General features: G+C 40.5%; 2 protein-coding genes and 1 long non-coding RNA gene across 3 annotated transcripts; 1 reads left to right on the forward strand and 2 right to left on the reverse strand.

Moving 5' to 3' along the window:
• Positions 1-3,403: 3,403 nt before the first annotated feature.
• LOC144045726 (uncharacterized) lies at positions 3,404-16,231 on the reverse strand. Its single transcript, XR_013292057.1, has 4 exons — positions 16,037-16,231; positions 13,866-13,957; positions 13,498-13,599; positions 3,404-3,461 (listed from the first exon to the last, which is right to left on the reverse strand). It is a non-coding gene; the product is annotated as an uncharacterized LOC144045726 (long non-coding RNA).
• Positions 5,594-10,610, forward strand: col10a1a (collagen, type X, alpha 1a). The gene is made up of 3 exons (XM_077559961.1): positions 5,594-5,691; positions 5,904-6,043; positions 8,088-10,610. Exons 2-3 carry the CDS (start codon positions 5,920-5,922, stop codon positions 9,926-9,928), a joined length of 1,965 nt encoding a protein of 654 aa, XP_077416087.1. The 5' UTR covers positions 5,594-5,691; positions 5,904-5,919; the 3' UTR covers positions 9,929-10,610.
• A 659-nt stretch (positions 16,232-16,890) lies between the features above and the next one.
• On the reverse strand, positions 16,891-20,576 carry marcksb (myristoylated alanine-rich protein kinase C substrate b). Its single transcript, XM_077559967.1, has 2 exons — positions 20,226-20,576; positions 16,891-18,341 (listed from the first exon to the last, which is right to left on the reverse strand). Exons 1-2 carry the CDS (start codon positions 20,319-20,321, stop codon positions 17,763-17,765), a joined length of 675 nt encoding a protein of 224 aa, XP_077416093.1. The 5' UTR covers positions 20,322-20,576; the 3' UTR covers positions 16,891-17,762.
• Between the last annotated feature and the right edge of the window lie 1,278 nt (positions 20,577-21,854).

Genomic DNA, 21,854 nt, shown 5'->3' on the forward strand with positions numbered 1-21,854 from the left:
TAGTGAAATAGCATAACGAATTACCACCATCTTCTACGACGCTCTCTCCACAAGGTTCGTTTTTTGTTCTATGGAACACAGTGTTACAATGATTGTGGTTTCTTAGCGGAACTTAAATTTGCTTGTCGCTTTTTTGAAAAATAGCCACTGGAGTGGTCGGAAAAGTCGCTTAAAATAGTATCCAAATTCCAATGTTAGCAACACTGACTGCACTTTTGCTCATTTTGTTAATGCAAGCATTTGTCAGCGCTTTGAACTACGGAAGCCGCAAAAAAAAAAGGACATGCGCCTCTATTTTCATCAGATTTTGACTTTTTTAAATTTACAAAAATAATTTGAAGAGAGAAAAATGCTGACACAGGATCAAAAGCTAAGAGTTTTCCAAGCTCCTTTCTCATCCATTCCCCAGTGTGACCTCCCACACGTCACCACCACCTAGCTCCACCACCGCCATTTTTAAGGCGCTTTTAACACTTCCGGCCCCGTTCGGGTCCGCACTTGTGTCCAGGAGCCTGTAATTTTCCCAAGGCCCCCATCAAGTGTGCCATTCATAAAGTCTAAAGTAGCTTTTAGCGGTCCGCTGAGTTTATTGAAACATTACATTTGTGACGGTGCGTGTATCTTTAGCCATATCCAGGCTCACGTGATTAGGTTTGGTCGGCTCACTTACATCAACCAACAATTATATGCGCCTCCTGGGTGTGGGTTGAGCCTCGGTCAGCACGGCGACACGAAACCAGAAACATCCATTCCTGTGCACTGGAGCGCACCAAAACAGGGACGAAAGGCGAGAGAGCCTTTCCTCCTCTGATGCTGTTATCTTTCCACAGTGCTTGATATCGCCGCACACAGTGCCCTGGTTGTAACCTCCCAAGTTGCTTTTTGACTTCCTACTTCTCTATGTGTAAGGGTTAGGGTGTTAAAAAAACATAAGAATTGACATTAAACTTTCCACAAAATCATTTAAGTCAATCACAAAGAAATCAATGTATGTCATTCGTTGACCACGATTACTAATCAAATCATTCGAATCTCAAGTTGACTTTTCCAATCGATGTGAATAAAAATGCCTATAAAACTGTTCCTTCCCCCAAAAATATCACTCGATAAAACTCTATAAACACATGCAGTAATAACATAATTATATTAATGCAAATGAACATTTATTGCATCATCTCATATCGTCAGAAGAGTGATGGTAGAAATATTTTGGGGAAATGAAGCAATGCTCCTTGGTCTCCTCATTTGATGGAGTGGAATTAAAGCAACACTGACGACACTATGTTGATTATGGCGGCGCCATATGGACAAAAGCGGTAATGTTATGCCTGAAGGAAGATCACATTTCCCATCAGGACAAGCACATTGCGTTCACTTTGACCTCAAATTGACTTCCGTTTTTGTAATGAATGGGGAAATAGGGAAGTGACGTATGCCATAAAGCAGTTAGCATATTTGTAGTTTTTTGTGTGGTAGTGTTCCTACCATCGTCCTCAAAGTTGCTTAATGCTAGTAAAAATTATACAGACCCCCTCAGGCCATGTCAAAGGTACCATTCAACTAGTTTTAAGTTGATGTTTCATAAGAAGCGTTATGAAAGTATTTTATTAAGGTTTAAAAGTTTCTTAGTGCTACTTTAAGTCAAATATAATATTTTAAAGTCACGTATAAAATCAACATTGTTACTTTAAACAACTTTGCATATTCATGGATGATTGTCAGTAGACTCCCAAGCTCTCCGCCACGCACACGCGGAGCGCATATTTGGCTTTTGATTTCGTACATGTCAGATTTGTAACGCTTTATAGTAGTTTAGTTAGTTAGTTAGTTTAGTATGTAGTAGTAGTATGTTCTTCCCAAAGTGTACTGCTTGATGTCCTGTGGCACTCCGGACAAGTCTCCTCAGTGACTGATGTCACATGTGCAGCTGGATGCTGCATGGACATTGTTCTACAAGCCCTGCTCTTCGCTTTGAACCTGGTCCCTCGTGGTTCTTACAATGAAGCCTACAGACCACATCAATAGAGCTGCGGCGCAGTAATGACCTGTGCTGAGCGAGACTTGTGAGTGAGCCTCGCTACACTCTCTCTCTCTCTATTTTTTAAGGAACCACCTTGTTTGCTCGGAAAAATAAATGTGGCAGACGGTAAAAGCAAGGTTGGACATTTAATTCTAGTCATCCAAAGTTGACTTGGGTTCCACATCTTAGCATGAAAGTCCCTTTACAGACAGGGCATGCAGATGCAGATTGTTGTTGTTTTTCCAGCTTAGAAAACTGTTTGGAGGCCTAAATACGGACGACTTCCATCGTCGTGTTTGAATGCATAAATAAACACTCAGGGAGGATTTTTTAAAACAGTTTTCGAGTCCCCGCTCCACCCTTTGCTGCTCTGTCATTTCAACTATTCTAAAATAGTACATACAAAATTGGTGGCACAAGGTGGGGGAAAACCACGGTGGTTAATGGCTGTTTGAGCCAAACAAAAGTTCAGCTTGCTGGCTAAAAAGCAGCATTTTGCTCGGAATTCAACCTGCGAGGTTTGATCATCAGTTAACAAAAGCAACTTAAACAATTTCCACAAAATAATTCCACTGACATAGCTAGCTTACTTGTTGGTTTGTTAGTACTGTGCGTTTATTAGTTTGTTAGTTATAGGGCAGGGTATGTATTGTATGTATGTACTACTACCAATTCATCAGTAGCACCTTTTCATTTGGGCTCTATTTGGGCTTTGGGGAGTCGCATAGTGTTACAATATCGCATATTGCTACAATAGTTGGTTAGTTAGTTTATTTGTTTGTTAGCTAAGCTAGCAAGTTAGCCAAAAAGGACTTGTGCACACTGACGGCCTCGTTGATCCAGGTCTCGCCAACGCCACGTGACCCACGTCAGCAAGGTAGCACTTTTCACAAAATTGCAGATAATGTGCCCTCATTTACGTAAACAAAACTGCTGCCGAATCTTTAATTAAGCTGCTGAAGAAAGATGGCTGTCATGTAAATACACACCATGTCAGGAGTCATGAGAACAAGCGAGGAGGTCGGGTGGGGGGGGTGCACTCTAAATAGATTAGCCATCTCGAGGAAAAATCTACACGCATCATTTATGGTCACTTGTGTGTTTTAGAACATGTGATTATTTGGGTGTGGGCATTTCCTATGCGGCGGTGCTCCAAAACGGAGAAATTACAGCTGGACTGTGTCAAAGCACGGCGAGGCCAAGGTGGAGGATGAGGGAAGATAATACGGCGGGAAGAAACACAACACTGCAAACCACCAGAAATGCGGCTGTAATTGCAGGCGTTTCCCCACCCACTAGCGCCGGTTTGTTCGCTTCCAGCACCGCTATGAACCCCGAAAATAGTCTATAAAATAATTAGACTCACCTTATATATGAACTCTTGAGCAGAAACCAAAATGTAGGCCAGAGATGGACAAAATAGCTGTAATGGGTCTTTTCCCTGCCAGAATAAAAGTCATTGGGAAAAATTATTATTATTTGTATAGTTACAGTGTATAAAAGTGGCTTATATTGTATATTGTGTAAAAGTAGCTTAAAAAAAGACAAGTATTTGTGTGAAATATGTTATTTTGCGGGGTCTGTGTGCAGACGTATCTTATCAGGTCTCAGCTTATTTTGCAGGGGTCAATGTGTGAGCGTGGCTTATTTAGCAGGGTCTCCGTGTTAAAGTGGCTCATTTTGCAGGGTCTTGTGTTTAAGAGACTTGTTTTGTCGGGTCTGTGTAAAACTGCAAACAAAAAACACAAACTATGCTTGATAGCCTATATGTGTTTGAGTGTCTCAGTGGGGTCCCTGAATAAAGGCTACTTGTTTTTTGCTGTATTTGGGGAAAAAGTGTATTTATTTTAAATAGCAATATTTATGTAAAGGGTAGGTTATTTTGTAGGGTCTATGTATACAAATAGTTTGGTTTGCCAAGTCGCTCTCAAAAGTGGCCTATTTTGTGAGGTCTCCGAGTAAAAGTTGCTTATTTTGAGAGGTATCTGCGTAAAAGTGGCTTATTTTATTATAAAACATCAAATCATATTCACACTATACTCCCCAATTCATGCTGGAAATTAAAATCAGGATCTTTCCTCGGCTGTTTTTGCTGCTACCTGGCGTTAAAAAGGGTTACTACACCAAGGCGCCTGCCAGACAGGAGCATTTACGAGGCTCTTTATTTAGTTTAACTGGCTCGTTGCAAGGGGATAAACACACACGCTTTAACAATAATAACACTGCAGATATGTGAATGTAGAGTGTATTAAAGATGAGTGTTTACTATTATATTATGATACTAAGCATCTCCTCCTGTTTGTCCGACAGGCTCCAATGAGTCCAGACAGCCAGAGAGATTCGTCATGTAAATGTGGCAGACACTATGCATACACTCATGTGGGCTTTGTGGACAAATAAACGAGCCACTACCAATTTGGACCTGTCTTTTTTAAAATAGATTAGTGGCTAGTATTTTAAGACGTTGGCATATTTATACAGCGGGCCTCCTGTAAACAAGAGCTCCAGGAAATAAAATGCATTTCAATTAACTGTAAGTGCAAAAAGAAATTCAAAAGAAACAGGAACAATAAAAAGCTAAATACATTTCAATTAGATGTTAAATCAGTGTGTAAAAAAATGTTAAAATGTAAGAAAAAATACTTTGTGTGAAAACAAATTCAAATAAAATAAAAATGTGATATATATGATTGTATGAATAAAAGAAGAGAAAAGTGCCATGACTCCCGCCCCTCTCAGTACCTATTGCTACTTCCTGAAAATTAAATGCAATTAAAATGTAACGAACTACATTTTGTAATTACAAGTTTAAGGGGTAACAGCAGGAAAAAATTCTTTCTTGCCAATAAAATAAAGAAAAATATATTAAAACAAATAAGTGTATAAACAAAGTAACTAAAAGCTAATTTTAAATATGCACATAAAATAAATGCGATGAAAAAATATATACAATATGATAATTAAATTAAAATGTTATTACTTCAAGCTTGAAAACAAAAAAAGGAAAAAGTATAATGACTTTCTTCCCTTGCTAAAGCATCTCTTTCAATCAAATGAAATTAAGTTAATTAAAAAAAACAATAATAATAATAAAGGAATTTAATTAAGGCCCAAAAACACAATTATTTAAAATAATTTAAACTGTGTGAAAACAAAGAAACCCAAAATGTTGTGATTCCACTTCAGTTTCTATGTGTTATTTCTAGTAAATATAATAATATAAATATTATAATATAAAACATAAAATTAAATTAAGTCTTAAAAAAACTCAATACTTTTTGTTTGTGGCTTGCTACTCTCTTTGTACATATTTGTCTTTCTTTTAAAAAAAATACAAAAAAAGTGATAATCATCATGTGTCTGGCTTTTTCAAGACTTGGAGGCACCCTGATGTGACATGCCTGTTTTGGGCAGATCTGCTTGCTAATTACAACTCTGCTTTTTTGAGGAGGGAGGGAGGTACTTGCATGGTGGGGGCTTTTTTTTCTTGCTTTTTTTTGTTGTTGTAATGATGCTTATGGGCAGCTATGGTATAAATACTCGGAACCTTGACAGGGGAAAGCAGCATATCCTCAGTTGTGCTCCAAGCCAAAGGATATACAGAGAAGCACCAGCAGCTCACTGGTGCTGAGGAGATTGTTTTTTGATTTTCCCCTGCAAATTTGGTGTCGGTAGGTGTCTCTATTTATTTATCTGTTTTATGGATGCACTCATCCTCCCAGGGCTGTTTCTTACTTACATGTTCGTGTACTGCTTAGGGGAGATTGCTTAACTTAAGCATCATGCAAGGTGGACTTAGTTGAAGCTTTTGCAGCTGCAATTCAACTTTTGTGCATGCTTTTTTTTCCCTTGTTTACATGTAAAGCAAATCGTTCCCTTGCAGGTTTTGACCGAGAAAGATGGACATCCGTGTCGCCTGTATCGTTGTCCTCATGGCTGCCCTGGTCGCTGGCCACGGCAAGGGCTACGTTGTCAAGAAGGTGGTGAAGGCCGCCCCCCAGTACGAGCCTTACAAGGGACAGGGTAAGAAAATTTGCTAAAAATGGTTAATCACGGGATGGGATTTTTGTAATGTTTCTCACTGTCCTAGGATTATAACAGGTCATGTTTGTAGCTTTGATTGCTGTTAGTTGTCATAGAGGTAAATACAGATGGAGTACAATACTTTTTTTTTTAACATAGGGTGGCGTATTAAGGAAGTCATGTTGAGGAAAATTATTTATAATTTTGTAACTGCTAGTCCTCACAGAGATAAATACAGATTTGTTCATGATACTTTTTTTATGCCCAGAGAGGCATATTAAGGAAAATCTTGATGCAGGTTATTTTCATTATTTTGTAAATGCTAATCTTCACAAAGATATAAATCGATTACAATATTGGTTATAATACTTATTTGAACCCTGGAAAGGCACATAAAGGATGTCATATTCAGGAAAATATTGATGCAGGTAATTTTAATATTTTGTAACTTATTGGTCACAGAGATAGATTCAGACAGGTTAAGATAGTTATTTTACCATCAAAGAGGCATATTCAGGAAAATCTTAATGTAAGTCATTGTCATTATTTTGCTGTGAAACCTTCAGAATGATGCATACAGATGGTTATGATACTTATTTCAAGCCTAAGATGGCATACTTATGAAAAATCTGGTGCAGGTCATTTCTACTATTTCGTAACTACTAATCCTCACGGGCAATAGATGCAGATTGATTATAATACTTACTTCAACAATGGGTCATTGCAGAATAATTAAAGAAAACTGATGCAGGTCATTCTCATTATTTTGTGAATGCTAGTACGTAGAGATAAAAACAGATTGATTATGATACTTATTTTCACTCCAGAGAGGCATATTAAGGAAAATCAATTTTATCTCATTTTGCAATTGCTGGACATGATAGTTTTGAGCAGCATGTATGCATAATTCCAGACATATTAAGATTCAAACTAGGCAAGATGTCATTTTTACTAGCTGTGCAGAAAGCACACAAGCTGCTATTTTGGCAGTGACAAATTAGAGCCCAGTCAACCAGTAGCAGCAGTGTGGTTTGTTTGTTTGGGTGTGCCACAGTGGGAGGAGAACACATCTGCCAGGCGTCATTCTGAGCACAGCAAGCTTTACCGGAACCACATTAAAAAGGGCAGAAATTAAAACAAATACAATAAAAGCAGCACTCCCTGTAATTCAGGCTACTGTTTCAGAGCTAATGACAAGCTGTTGACCAGTAGTTACCATGGTGGTAGTAATGGGATATTGTGTGCTTTATACAGTTATAAATGTTCCTGTATATTTTAAGATTTAAAAAAAAAAGAAGAAAGAAGAAGAACTACAACAAGCAACTAAATTTAAACTGTACAGCTGGATATTTGAATTTGATATTTTGTTTTGTTTTACATTTCTTTCTACTGCCAATTTGGCATTGTAAATGTATATGTAATGTAAATGTAATATTTTCTCAATTGCCTTACCTGGATAAATGAATACATCTAAAATATACCTTTAAAAAACTAGAGAGAGAGACCGATTTTAAAGGGGGTAAAGGTGAAAAAAAGATTAGAGAAAGAAAGTTTTAAAAAATGATTTCCTTCCACATTATCAGATTCTACTGCTTTTATTTTATTTTTTTGCATTTACTTTATTTACTCGCAATGTCCTCTCACCATTACTGAAAATATTATCCTCATTCTAACTTTTACATTCACTATTTCAAAATGTATCAATATATAATACATTTATATATTAAAAAAAAAATCATTTTAAAAGAAAATTTTGAAGCTTGACAGGAATAAATTCCATTAAATGAGAAATTATCAATAAAAATAAAATATTTTGTTTGTTTCCTGCCAGTAAAATATTGCCAAAGATAGTTAAGGGACTTGTTGTATTCTTTTGTAGTCCTGTAGTCATGTTTGTAGTCCATTCCTATATTTTTGTCACTTCTATTCCGCATGTCTATACAAATAGCTCAAGACTCGCACTGTAAACTAAAGTTCAATTGCATTTTTCCTCCTCTTTTCTCTCTACTGACAATGTTCTTTTTATCTTTTTTACTTTTTACAGTGGTGGCAGGTGAGCCTGGTATTCCAGGTGAGCCTGGCGCCATGGGCCCCCCTGGGCCCCCTGGCCCCTCAGGTAAGAGCGGCGTTGGCCACCCTGGACCCCATGGACCCCCCGGACCTCCTGGATCTCCCGGTCGTTCCATCACTGGCAAATCCGGAACCCCCGGTGGCCCCGGCAAACCTGGTATCCCTGGAGCCCCCGGTGAGAAGGGACACACTGGCGCTACAGGAGCCCAAGGACCCAGGGGTGCTCCCGGTTCATCCGGAAGCCCCGGACCCTCCGGCCTCTCTGCTACTGGCAAGCCCGGACCCTCTGGTCTTCCTGGATCAATGGGACCAAGAGGAGAGCCTGGTCTGAAAGGACATCCCGGTATTCCTGGCCTGCCAGGTTCCAAGGGTGACAGAGGCATCGGAATTCAAGGACCCCAGGGAGCCACAGGGCATATGGGACCAATGGGACCATCTGGAGCTCCAGGCCAGCCTGGAATTGGCAAGCCAGGAAAGTCAGGTATGCCCGGTGAGCCAGGAAAGTCAGGTAGCCCAGGTAGAGATGGTGCCAATGGCGCCATGGGACCACAGGGACCCAAGGGACACACTGGTGCTCCTGGTGTAGGTATTGCTGGCAAACCCGGTGATAACGGTGCCCCAGGTCTGCCTGGCGCAGTCGGACCAAAAGGCCACCAGGGACCTGCTGGATCCCCCGGCGCCCCAGGAACCCCAGGATACGGAAAGCCCGGTGCTAATGGAGAGAAGGGAGAGAGAGGATTTACTGGCAGTCCAGGTGCCACTGGTCCCAAGGGTGAGCAAGGTCCTACTGGATACACAGGTGCCACTGGTGCCACTGGTGCTACTGGTCCCATGGGCCCAGCAGGTGTAAGAGGTTTCCCAGGTGAGACTGGCGCTACCGGCCCCAAGGGTGACAACGGTGCCACCGGAGCTCCAGGAGCCAAGGGTAACAAGGGAGAGGTGGGACCACAAGGTTTCCAAGGCAAGCAGGGTTACCCCGGCCCAGCTGGTCCCGCTGGAGCCAGAGGAGCCACTGGAGCCACTGGTGAGAAGGGTCATCTTGGTGCCCCCGGTACCCCAGGTTCCCCAGGTATTCCCGGCCCTGCTGGACCCAAAGGTCTCCCTGGCCGCGCTGGTGAGCCCGGTTCCTCTGGTGCTGATGGTGCCACTGGTCCCCGAGGACCTTCTGGACCTCAGGGTGCCTCCGGTACTCCTGGCCACAAGGGTCACCCAGGTCTCCCTGGATCTCCCGGCCCCGCTGGCATGACCGCTAAAGGTGTCCCCGGACCTCAGGGTCCCCCCGGTATGCCTGGTGAGGGCGGTAACGATGGCGAGCCCGGTCCTGCCGGCCCTCCCGGCCCTCCCGGCCCTCCCGGTGAGGTGGTCTTTGAGAAAGGTATGGGAATGGAAATGGGAATGACCGAGGTGATGGTCAAGGCCCCTATGTCTGCTTTCACAGCAGCTCTGACCACTCCCTACCCAGCCTCTGGTAGCCCCATCAAGTTCGACCACATTGTTTACAATGCCGAGAGCCACTACGACCCCGAATCCGGCATCTTCACATGCCAGATCCCCGGAGTTTACTACTTCTCCTACAGCATCCACGTCAATGGCGCCCACGCTCTGGTGGCTCTCTACAAAAACGACCAGCCCGTCATGTTCTCCTACGATGAGTACAACAAGGGCTTCCTTGACCAGATGTCTGGTAGCGCTGTGCTCCTGCTGAATGAGCAAGACACCGTGTACGTGCAGATCCCCGACGAGGAGGCCAACGGAGTCTTCGCCGCCGAGAACGTGCACTGCTCCTTCTCTGGTTTCCTGGTCGCCTCGACGTGATAAGTCGGTCCCTGAGACGGGAAACCCAACAGCCAACCAACTAAATGTGCTCTCTATTGCTCCAACCAAGAGTCAACCAGACTGTTGGCTCTTGCCTTTGAGGAATAGAAGCATGTCGACTTGAAAACTACAACAACAAATAGGTGCTTCGAAGAAGAAAAAATCTAATTTATGTAAACAGGAGATTAGGGATGGGGAAAGCAATTCACAACATGACCCGCAGGATGCTTTTCGGAATGAAGACAGCATGTGAACCCGAGGTGTTAAATCTGTGTTGTGTCCTAGTTTTTTTTCTTTTCTTTTCCACCCTTTTATAAAGACTTCGACTGGTGATTCTGGCTTTACAGTTTGTCTGTGTTTTCTTTGTTTTTTTGTACAACCTTGTCCTTTGTTTGTTTTGTTTTGTTTGTTTTTATTTCTTGTCCCGGTGCCCAGTAATCTTATTAAAAAAAAAAGTACATCAATACTTTCTGTGCAACACGTTGTAATTGTCTTTGTATATGACTTGAATATTGTGAAATGGCAAAATGGTCAAATTGACCTTGACAAATAAAACTAGGTATTCGGAATATTGTCATACGAGCGGCGCTCTCTGAGCAGCAAATGCCATTTTATATCCCTGAAAATGCATTATGTCATGTAAAGCATTATTGACTCAAATAAAAAGATGTCTTAACAATAACATCCTGTCTCGGGAGCAATTTTTAAATGAGCCACATGGATTTAAGTAGGGGATATCTACATTTACATATATTGTATATGAAACGTCACTTATGGTGCTTAAATATAATGTATGGTAGATTTGGGGAAATAAAAAAATATATATCATAAACACAAAGACATAAAATTTATATTTATAAAATTATTTTAAAACATGCATTCTTTGAATGAAAATATTTCATAATTAATTTCAACTTAAAATCAGTGAAAAGGAAAAACAAAAATAAATGAAATAATTGAGGGGGGTAAAAAACTACTAACTTAAATAATGACTGCTTTGAAAATTGCCATCAAAGTAGTGTTGTTCCGATAACGTTTTTTTGCCCCCCGATACTGATTCCGATACCCAGCTTTGCAATATCGTCCGATGCCGATATCATACCGATACCTAAGTTGTTGTTTTTTCTCAACATGTAAAAGCTGTCCTGCCATTGGTTCAGAGCATTCAAGGGCCAATATGATATCTCAGCTCGGCATGCAGTGAACATGTCACACATCAGTGAATTTCGTGCATGAGCAAGACACAAGATGCTGCATCCAAAGTTCTACATGAGCGACAGAATTAATGATATCGGTATGTTACTTGTTAGTACTCACCGATACCGATACCACTGTTTTAAAGCCTTATCGGGGCCTCTGCCGGTACCAGTATCGGAACAACACTACATCAAAGGCCCAATTTGGCTGGAAGCAGCTGGATTTACTATTCACTAGGTAACTAACAATTTAAATATTAATTTATAAATACTGTAGTACATATGTTGCAGATATTTTTGAAAAAAGCTAATTAATTATTCTATTTTAAACTAAATTAAGTTTATTAGTAGTAAATTAATACTTTGAAAATAGCATAATACAAACCAATCAAATTATTTACTGTGTGATGGTTGTAAATTTTGTAATATAAATATTATAGATTGTAAATTTTCAAAAGAAATACAATACTCAACTACTGTACATGCATTTTAATCCTAATTAATTACGCTACTTTAAATTGAAATGTATTGAATTAAATTAGTTATCTGAAAATAGCACAGGAATCAGCAGTCAAAATTGACGCCTACAAATGCAACAATTGATTTCATAAACATACCAAACAAATGCCACTGCATGCATACACTATATCCAGTATAACACAAAATGGCTGCAAGGTCAAAGTTGAAATTGGTATCTCTTCCTGTACTGGCGACCTCTGAACTAGCAGCTATTTTCAAATTATCTTCTGCAATTACGGCTCTTATTCAAAGTGAGAGCCTAATTAAAGGGCCTCATTTTCCATCCAACATTCAGTGCATCCATAAAGTATTCACAGTGCTTCACTTTTTCAACATTTTGTTCTGTTACAGCTTTATTTCAAAATGGATTAAATGCATTTTTCCCTTAAAATTCTACACACAACACCCCATAACGACATGGTGAAAAACATTATTGGGAGATTTTTGTACCCCCCAAAAATTTTCTTCTTTTTTTTTTTTTTTAAGTACTCTAACAAAGTGCTCACAGCCTTTTGCCTTGCTCAGAATTGCATGCATTCTGTTGCTACTGATCATCCTTGAGATCTTTCTAAAGCTTAAATGGAGGCTTCAGGACTACTCTGTGAATATACTTAAGTGGCCCAGTTGAAGCCCAAAATTGAATTCGGCTGAACACTTCTAGAGATATCTGAAAAAAGGTGTCAAATCCAACCTCATGGAGCATGTGAGGTGCTGCAAAGAGGAATGGGTGAAACTTCCCAAATTAGGGTGTACCAAGTAGTGGCATCATAATTAAAAATACTAGAGGCTGTCAATCCTGCGAAAACTGTATCAACAAAGCAAAGGCATTGAATACTTACATTGAACCCTCACTATTTAGCAAGGGTAGGCAGGTACCCGAAAGTGAAATAAGTGATAGTGTTTTATGTAGAATCTTGATTTGTTTGTTTGTTTAACTCTTTGACTGCCAAAAACGTTAAATAACGTTTAGTAAAATCCTACGGAGGAGCGCCAAAGACGTTAAAAGACGTTCACCAAGTTATTTTTTTTGGGGGGGGGAAACGGGTGGAGTAAAGCCTTGGCCAGCTGTGCTGTAAGTATCAAGCAGATCTAGTTAGTATAATGACTATTTTTGGCCCCTAGATGGCAGCGATGACTCTCTTTGGACAAGATCGGGTAGGCGTCAGTAGTAGAAGACGTGAGACGTGAGACGTGACTTTTTTTTTCTGATGAAAGATGAGAGTCCAATCTTTCATTTGGTAGTATGTGTGTTTCCATAGTCCAAACACAAAATTTTTTGTGGACCTTGAAAGATCAGTCAAAATGCTTAAATCGGCTGGCACCCACGGCATCCCTTTTCTGAAAACGTCTGGCAGTCAAAGAGTTAAATAGAATGTATGCAACATGCCAAATTGTGGAAGAAGTGAAAGGCTATGAATCCTTTCTGCACTGAACTTCAAGTAGAAATCCAGCCAATGTTGGACCGTGGCAACTATTTAAGTCTACAAATCTAGCGTGTGGGATTCTTAAAAATAGTGAGCATGTGGGACGGGTGCTGTTTGATGTACAAACACTCCCGCCACCAGTCCCCAACATAAACCGGGAGGGACCCAAAAAGGGAGGAAAGTGGCTGGTATAAACTAAAGGAACACTGCGGTCGGTGCAGGAGACAGACAGACAGACAGACAAGACCGGACCAGACAGGGTTTTGCCTTTTGGTTGATTCCACAAGCCACACACCTAAATTATCAGATATTGTAACTCGCTGGAACGTATATGATATATACTTTTGATAGTTTATGATGATTTTACACTTGTTTAGAACAGGAAAACAACAACAACTGGAATTGCAGTCTACCAAGGTTGGCCACTTACCAAAAGTCTCAGCAGCAGGCCACTTCCTGGTTAATGGAGGTTGACGGGGCAGTACCATTTCTGATTCTGGGGCAGTAGAAACCATTGCATCATGAGGCAAAACTGCAAAAGTGAAGAAAAAAAAGTGTGCTGTGTTTGTGCAACTGCTTAGGGCTCTTCAGAAACTCTATGCCACATTTCTTAAACCTTTTTGGGAATACGACATTGGGTCAAGGAGACAGCACAGTTTCAAATGAATATGACGACTCCACTTTTCCTTACCAACATCACTGCAACTTCGCCAAGTATCAATGACGTAAGTTTACATGCTGTGTATTTAACCAAACCACATAACTTTGCCTTAAAAAAAAAAAAAAACAACGTCTCACCTGATTTCTGGGTTTGGTCATGTGATGTTCACAAGATGAAATCTTAGGTACTGTCATTTTCAGTTGACAGTAAGCGTCAAGATGGCCGCACCCTGAGATGGATAAAAACAGGTTGATTTTGCTGCATTATTCATATTCAACAAACTCATTATTAATCTTAACTGGGTCTATACAAGTGTATGGAAGATATTATTCCAAATACATTTTTTTGCTTGACTTCCTCTTAAATCAATTAGTTTTTCATTTCATCTTTAATCAATTTAATTATTTTTCTTATTTTAAATAGGTAAAAAAAAATCAATAATTATTAATCACCCAGCATAATGGATTGCTGAAACAAACTACGATTAAGAAAGTTCAATTTTATTCGAACCCTAATATAATTTTAGTACGTTGATGCCAGTTTAGTTTGTTCAGTGACCACGCTCATATCTCAAAACGTGTTTCTAAAGTCTCATTTTTCCAAATTGAAATTACTGGGACTGCATGCAATTAATCCGTTTCAGCAGATTTTTGCTTGTATCTCAAGGCAAAAATCAGTCAAGCAACAACTTGTATCTTGAAAAACTCGTAAATGAATGCACTCGTATCTCCAGACACTACTGCGTATTTTTTAATGAGTTGTCAACGTAAAACAGGTACATTGGCTCAATAAAGGTTTGGAAACACTGGACTAGGGTGTACGTCATAATTCTAGGCTGGTGAGTATGTTTTCATTTTGGTTTCCTGGAAAGCATCACGTCTGCATGTGTGGGGCAGACGTAGCGTTGAGATTAGCGGCAACACAACCGCGTTGGCCACACATGCAGCCAAAAGCGGCATAAACAGAAATATGATGTAAAGCACGCCCTGCTTTTGCGGTCGTCACACGGCTGGATTTAAAGCCAGGGCTCAGGAAGTGGATTGTGTGCAGGGAACATGGGCGTGTAGCTGTGGGTGGATATAAACACTTCGGATGTGTTTCCTGCAATTTTCAAAAACACATTTTTCGGCGGGAGTGTTTATCTGTATTTATTCATTTCACGCAAATACAATCCTGACATGACAGTGGCGAGACGAGAGCATCTGCGACCTCAGACACTTGAAAAAATGTTTGCGCACAAACACTGTAATTTATGACCCCCAAAACTATAGGTTGGTTCTCCAAGTGAATCCACTATTGCGAAATGCGTCTGCATAATTGTGTTAGTCCCACTGTAGGGAAAATGTCAACACGTACTTGAAGCAATAAACATATAAACCGTCAAAAGAACCATGGTCCAACGCCCATGAGGTCATACAAAAGTGTGCGGTGTAGTGCAAAGTTTCCCCACCTTTATAAGCCAAGGCATATATATTTTACATAACAAAAGTTTTTCAACGAACCACCAGACAAAAAAGGCACAAAAATTATATGGCTCATTCCAGAATTGGAGAACAATTTAGGCATGAGCATTTATTAGATTTTTATTAAGATGATTGTGCAATCTAAAATGATTGTGGCTCATTGATAATCCTTTTTTTTTTAGACCCATTCATTGGCAGATATACACACACAGCTTTTATATGCTAGACACAATATTAATCCTCTTTGTTTTAAATTTTATTTTCTTTTTTTCTTTACTATTTGCCAAGTTGCTGCTTGTTGTGAAGCTTGCTCCCACCAAGCTCTTGTATATCAAATTTGTACTTGCAAGTCAAAGCAAAAAGTCACTAGCTCGTGTCTTCAGAAACTCCCGAGTCAGGTCACTCGGAAGTCTAATTGTAGACACATGTAGTTTGATTCTTCCAACTCACCCAATCAACGGTATATGAGATATTTGATTTGCCATATCATATACTTTTCTGTGTTTGGCAAGTTCCCTGTGACAGATAAACAGGCACGTGACAATATACATCTGAAAAAATATTGCTTAATAAAGAAGATTTTGTTTATTTGGATACGAATTTAACTTTAGGTTGCAAATCAATACCAGTTTTAAGAGTTTTGGCTTAATAGTAGCCTACATGCTATGCTAAGCTATGTTACCTGCTATGCTAAGTCGCTAACTAGTCAAGTAGCCAATAAATCAAACTTCAAGACCAACAGTCTTTTTCTGATAATTTGAGTAATAGCATTGCGTTTGTTTGGGTAACACTCCAACGGCTGGGGGGAAATAATGTGGAAAAAATAGAAGGGAAAAAAGGCTTACCCTAGGTCCACCAAATACCAATGGTTAGAGGAGTTAGCTTGATGATGTCGTTTCATGTTGCTCACGCTTTTTCTCTTGGGTTGTGTGTACATTGGGAGACACAACTTCTACAGCTTAAAATGTGTATGTGACAAAACAAAACGTTTTAATTTTAAGTTGTCCTTACACTTTGCCACTAAATGAGGAATTACACTATAAAAGTGCTTTCTTCCATGTTACCCAACGAGGGCACTGCAGGGCAAAGAATCCGATCCTGAGACTGGTGTTGAACTTAGAACGATCTGACACTTGTTCTGGGATCTTAGATCAGTATTCTCCAAATGCTTGCGTGGGTTTTCACTCGGTATTCTAGCTTCCTCCCATATTACAAAACATGCAAGTTTTGTTCAGGTTTATTGAAGTCACTAAAATTTGCAGAAATGTATAGAATCAAAGTGTTGCAAATGTATATTTCTGAACTTGTTAAATCATTGATTGTTGTGAGAAATCTTTGACATGTTCAGTGTCTTCACATAGATGAATTGAATTAATGATATGTTTCAAGGTAATTTGATCCAATTTAATAAGCATGCGTCAAACTGGAAGGCCTTCACATTTATCAGAAACCGAAAAGTAGCTGTGTCAAATGGTGAAGCCTGCCTTACAGTTTGAAGGGTCTGGGTTTCAATCTCTGACATTGTGGCATTCGGTTTTCTCTATCATACAAGGTAAAAAGAAAACTACATTGTCTGTTAATGAGTGTGTGAATTTTCATTTATGTCCACTCCTGCTCATCAGCTGCAACTCTATGAGAACAAACTATAGACAATGGACGGCTGGATCTAAAATACCTTAACAGTAAAATGAACTGAGAGTGCCAATTCACACTTTCCTTTATTCTTCAGTGCTCACAGAAAAGTCAACACCTAAATACCATGTTGTAGCCAATGTTACATTCAATCTTTATGTACAAAAGAAGAAGAAAATGCCCTACCTAAATTGTACTACTCTAGAGATGAAGTGTTATATAATCATCACAGCTTGAACAGGTTTTTTTGTTGAGTTTTTTGTTTTTGCTTAAAACATCTCCCAGTTTTATTCGGTCTTACAAATGGTGGAAAAAAAACAACAACAAGAAAACAGTCATTTACAATGGGTTAAAAATGTCATTTAGGTACATTTCAGTCATAAAACCAGCAATATCAAAGTCTATACAACGTGCATTACTACAGTTTGGAAATGACGGAGTCTAAAACGGCAGAGTAGGAAGTGATGAGCACCTATGTTATTGTTGAATTGTTTGGTTACTTAATCTAGTTCCGCAGAGGGGAACGCTTGTGGTCCACACAGGAGTTGTAAACGTCGACATTTTGTTTTCACACTCGGCTGAGGGCTTTTTTCCCTTTTTTTTTTTTGTTTCGCTGCACAGCACACGCACAGCTTTAGCTGCTACATCCAATTAACCCAGCACCAAATACTTGAATGAAATATGTCAGCATGGTGTAGAAAAACGAAAAAACATTCGAGCTCACAGTCGCACGTTCACCCACGAATGCAAGCACAGGGCCCGGGAAGCTCCTCCCAGAACCTACACTGCAGTCATTATGGATGAGATGTAAAAAACAAACAAATGTCAACAGACAAAAAATTATAAAGAAAAACAAAATCCCTGGTTTCAGACATGTCCTCGCATTCTTTCAGATGGGCTTCGTGGGCCTCCTTCATTCCGGCGTGTTCTTCAGTAGAATTATTCAGCAGGGGCGGGGGTGGCGGGGGCCTCTGGACTGGCGGCTGCGGCAGCTTCGGGTTCAGCTGGTGAAGAAGCCTCAGCTGGTTTCTCCTCCTTCGCCACCTCGTCGGCTTTGGGCTCCTCTGGCGCGGCCGCTTCCTTGGCCTCCTCATTGGCCGGCGCCTTCTCCCCTTCGGCCTTCTCCTCCTCCACCGCCACTGCGGCGGCTGCAGCCCCTTCCTCCTGGGCGGGCGCCTTCTCGCCTTCCGCCTTCTCTCCCTCAACCTTCTCCTCCTCTTCGGATTCCTTCTTGGTCTTCTTGAAGGAGAACCCGCTCAGCTTGAAGGAAGGCTTCTTGAAGGAGAAGCGCTTCTTCTTTTGCTTGCCGTCCTCAGCCGCTTCCTCGGGCTTGGCAGCGGCCTCGCCGTTTGTGGCGGCGCCAGCGGGCTCGGGCTGCTTCTCGACCTCATCCGCCTTGTCACCATCCTCCTTGGGTGTCTCCTCGGTGGGGGTGTTGCCATTAGCCTGGACGTCGGCCTTGTTTGCCTCTTCGGTTGCCGGGGAGGCGTCGCCGTTGGTTTTGGCGTGGCCGTTCTCCTGAAAGAGGATAGCATAAGAGTTGAATTGGCTGACAAAATGTGATAAGAAATGAGCCCTACGACATATACTGAAAATGTCTTAAGTAGTTAAAGACCACCAAAAAAAGGTTTGTAATTGCCTACAGATGCCATAAGATGGCAGTAAACCCTTTTTTTCTGTTTGGAAAAACTAGATTATTACTAGATTGTTTTCCAGCAGATAAATGAGGCTACTTCCCTTCAATGATACAATGACCATCTGTTGGTTTCAGAGGCACTATTAACTATTAATCGACAGATGAAAACTAATTGATTATCAAATAAATTGATTATTATTTTAGGTAATCAATTAATTGTTTTAAGACCTGTATTTCTTTGTGTTGAATCTGTTTTTGTAAAGCAACATTTTTGCACATTTTCTGATATGTTGCGGCGCAAACCAGTAACTGAATCATAATTTCTGTCTGTGCTTTTTCTGCACTGTCAACTCAAAGTAAAGCCAAATTTTTGAAAAGGGGGTGGAAATTAAAATATGCCTTTTTAATCCGAATTGCCAAAATTATACATTAAGTGATTATTAAAATGGTAGCTGGTTTTGCCCCCCCCCCCCTCCCCATTTTTTTTTAAACAATTACAAAGCATGTTGGTAGTGGTGTGCTTTCAAGTCAGTATTGACCCGAGGCCAGTTTCACTGACACTGATCCTTATAATAATTACGGCAGACGTATTATCAATTCCGTGACTCTGACAGACCCCAACACTGGTTTTAGTGTTGATGGATACCAATGCCTGTGTTGGCATGGATTAAAAATTAATACCAATGCTGGTATGGATCCGTTATGGACAACGAACGATCAATGCCAATGCCTTAATGTTGATATAATTGCAGATAGTGGCACAGGTTGACATCAATGGTCAAAAAAAATTATATTTAAAAACGTATGTTAATTTCTGAAGTGATCACTTTGACCAATTAGACAAAGTCATATGTCCTGGGCTGAAACTAATTAGGCAAAGGAATGGGGGAGGGGGATCCCTTGAAGGTCAGAAATTTTCCTTCAGATTGAATAATGACATGACATCCACCTTAATAATTGGCAAGCATCTGTATCATCACCAAAACACGCCATATCGCACACCGCTTGGGAATTGAATTCAAACGCCAATGCTTTCGACCAATAGGAAAAAAGCAAGTAAAGCCGCAGCACATCTGTTGCTAGGAGAGTGACGACAGATTCCGGAGTCTAGACCATTTTCACTCGCAGTACCACCTCGGCGCCTCTAGGAGGAGATGGTGGGCGTTTAACGTGGTCGAGGCCCAACCAAATAACGTTTTTAAGCTTTACCCTCTTCATTTTAATTATCATGAAAATTGTTTTTAATAAAAGGGTGGTAATGATCTACCCTGCGCTGGGTTGTGCGAGGATATTAAGTAATATTTAGGGCATTTTGGGGAGCGTGTGGGAGACAAAACGTGGTTCTCCTCCATGAATCTGGCAACAAAGGCGTGGCGTGGATGAAAAAATGGCTATACCAGCAGAGAAAGACCCCACGTTGAATATTTTAAACACAATGGAACACGTGGAAAATGCTCTTAGTTAAAAATAAAAAAAACACGAACACGAGGCTCTCGTCGGATATAATCAATTTAAACGCAATTAAGCCTCATTATGCTTTCATCTGTTTAAAAAAATAAAGCGCATTGTCCCAATAATCGATCGTCGGTGTGTATAGTATTTTAAACAAGTGGCGTTCAAATTGTTGAGGGAAAAGTGGGAAAAAATACACAACTTGATGATCACTTTCTCCAGAATGCCGGTGAGCCCACACAGAAGCACGCCATTGACGCAACACATTGCCCCCGCCGCAATTAACACTTTAAATATTTCACATTGAATATTACCTGGCCATTAGTCTTGGCCGTAGAAGCCGCAGCCTCGCCGGGCTTGTCCACCGCGGCTTCCTCCTTTCCGGCGTTTTTGGAGATTTGTGCTCCCATGCTCGTTCAACAAAGGGAACCCGAGCGATGAAATGAATGAACAAAGACCGCGGACGCTTTTTTTCCCTCCCTCACGAAACAATCAAAACGGCGACTTCCTTTTCCGAGCGAGGCTATAAAGGGCACCCGAGCGGCGGCGTGTAGGATTTTAGCCGGTAAAACGTGTTTGGAATAAGGGAGAACAATCGCAAATCTCGTTTCTCTCTCTCTCTCGCTCGCTCCTTTTTTTTTTTTTTTTTTTTTTTTGTAGGTCGAGTGGAGTTTGGGAAGCGGAGAAATTGGCCCCGCGAATGAGATGCACCAGAGTACAACGCCCAAGTCGGCAGATGAATGGACGTCCGGGTGATGACGTCATGCCTGGCCAATCACAAAGCGGGCAGCCGAGCACGCTCAAAGGGGGGCCATCTTGGAGCGGGCTGAGAGGACAATAGGAGGGACAACAACATGTCTACATTTACACAAACTTCATAGTGAATTCACTGCCAGTGTGGACGCTCGTTCGAGATTTTGTTTGTATCTTAGTTGTTAATAAATCATATATTTATCACAGTGAGGCGAAAAGGCAAGGTTTTCGTTCTTATAGTCAATAGTCACACAACATAATCTAGGCCTAATGTAGCCTACCACTACTACTACTACTACTACTACTACTACTACTACAGTACAGTACTAGTCTTTAAGATAATCATTCAAATTAAATAGATATTCGTAGCCTATATTATATTAAGTGATAGATAGATAGATAGATAGATAGATAGATAGATAGATAGATAGATAGATAGATAGATAGATAGATAGATAGATAGATAGATAGAGGACATATGTTGCCCACAAATTTAAACTAATCCATTCACAAAATTCAATACTAATTTATAGGGAGAGATTAAAAAAGGGAGCTACATGACTCCGCATGAACTCATAAAGCTAATTGCTCTGAGATTGTCTTTCAGTCTGAGATGTGTTAAGAGTGGTTTTGACATGATAATAGGGTTTGACGTGGGTCGTGTTTATAATCTAGACTATTAAACATGTTTTACATTTTCACCCCAAAATCTTGATGTATGTGGGGAACTCCTACTGCTCGCGAGTCATTTGACATGTTTTGTCATTTGACCTGTGACGTGAACGGAAGTAGACAACCAAAGAAGCGCCCTGATGAGCAGCCTAGGAAGCAGCGGTAAAACAAAATATGTCCTGTGCAATGTGCACAATGATTGAGATGTGTTTTTCCAGTTGCATAGCAAGCAACTGAGCATCCCTAACGAGTTTGCGTCAAGCACAGCAAAATATATGACAAATATCTAATAAAAAGTGTCATGTTGATCATTGAGCTGAATTGAATATCAGATCATACACATTCAGAGAGGCATTTGTAGTTAGGAAATATTTTTCTTATCAAGCGCCATTTCAGTTTTTCTTAAGTCCTACGTTGATAATAAATGTATGACATATGCCCACCACTTGCCTCTTCTTGCATAATAGCATCTTATCTGCTTGTTGCAGCTGGAGCTTCCCAGTGACCCACATCTAATG

This window comes from Vanacampus margaritifer, chromosome 1 (assembly GCF_051991255.1).
Source record: "Vanacampus margaritifer isolate UIUO_Vmar chromosome 1, RoL_Vmar_1.0, whole genome shotgun sequence".
Lineage (NCBI taxonomy): Eukaryota > Metazoa > Chordata > Actinopteri > Syngnathiformes > Syngnathidae > Vanacampus > Vanacampus margaritifer.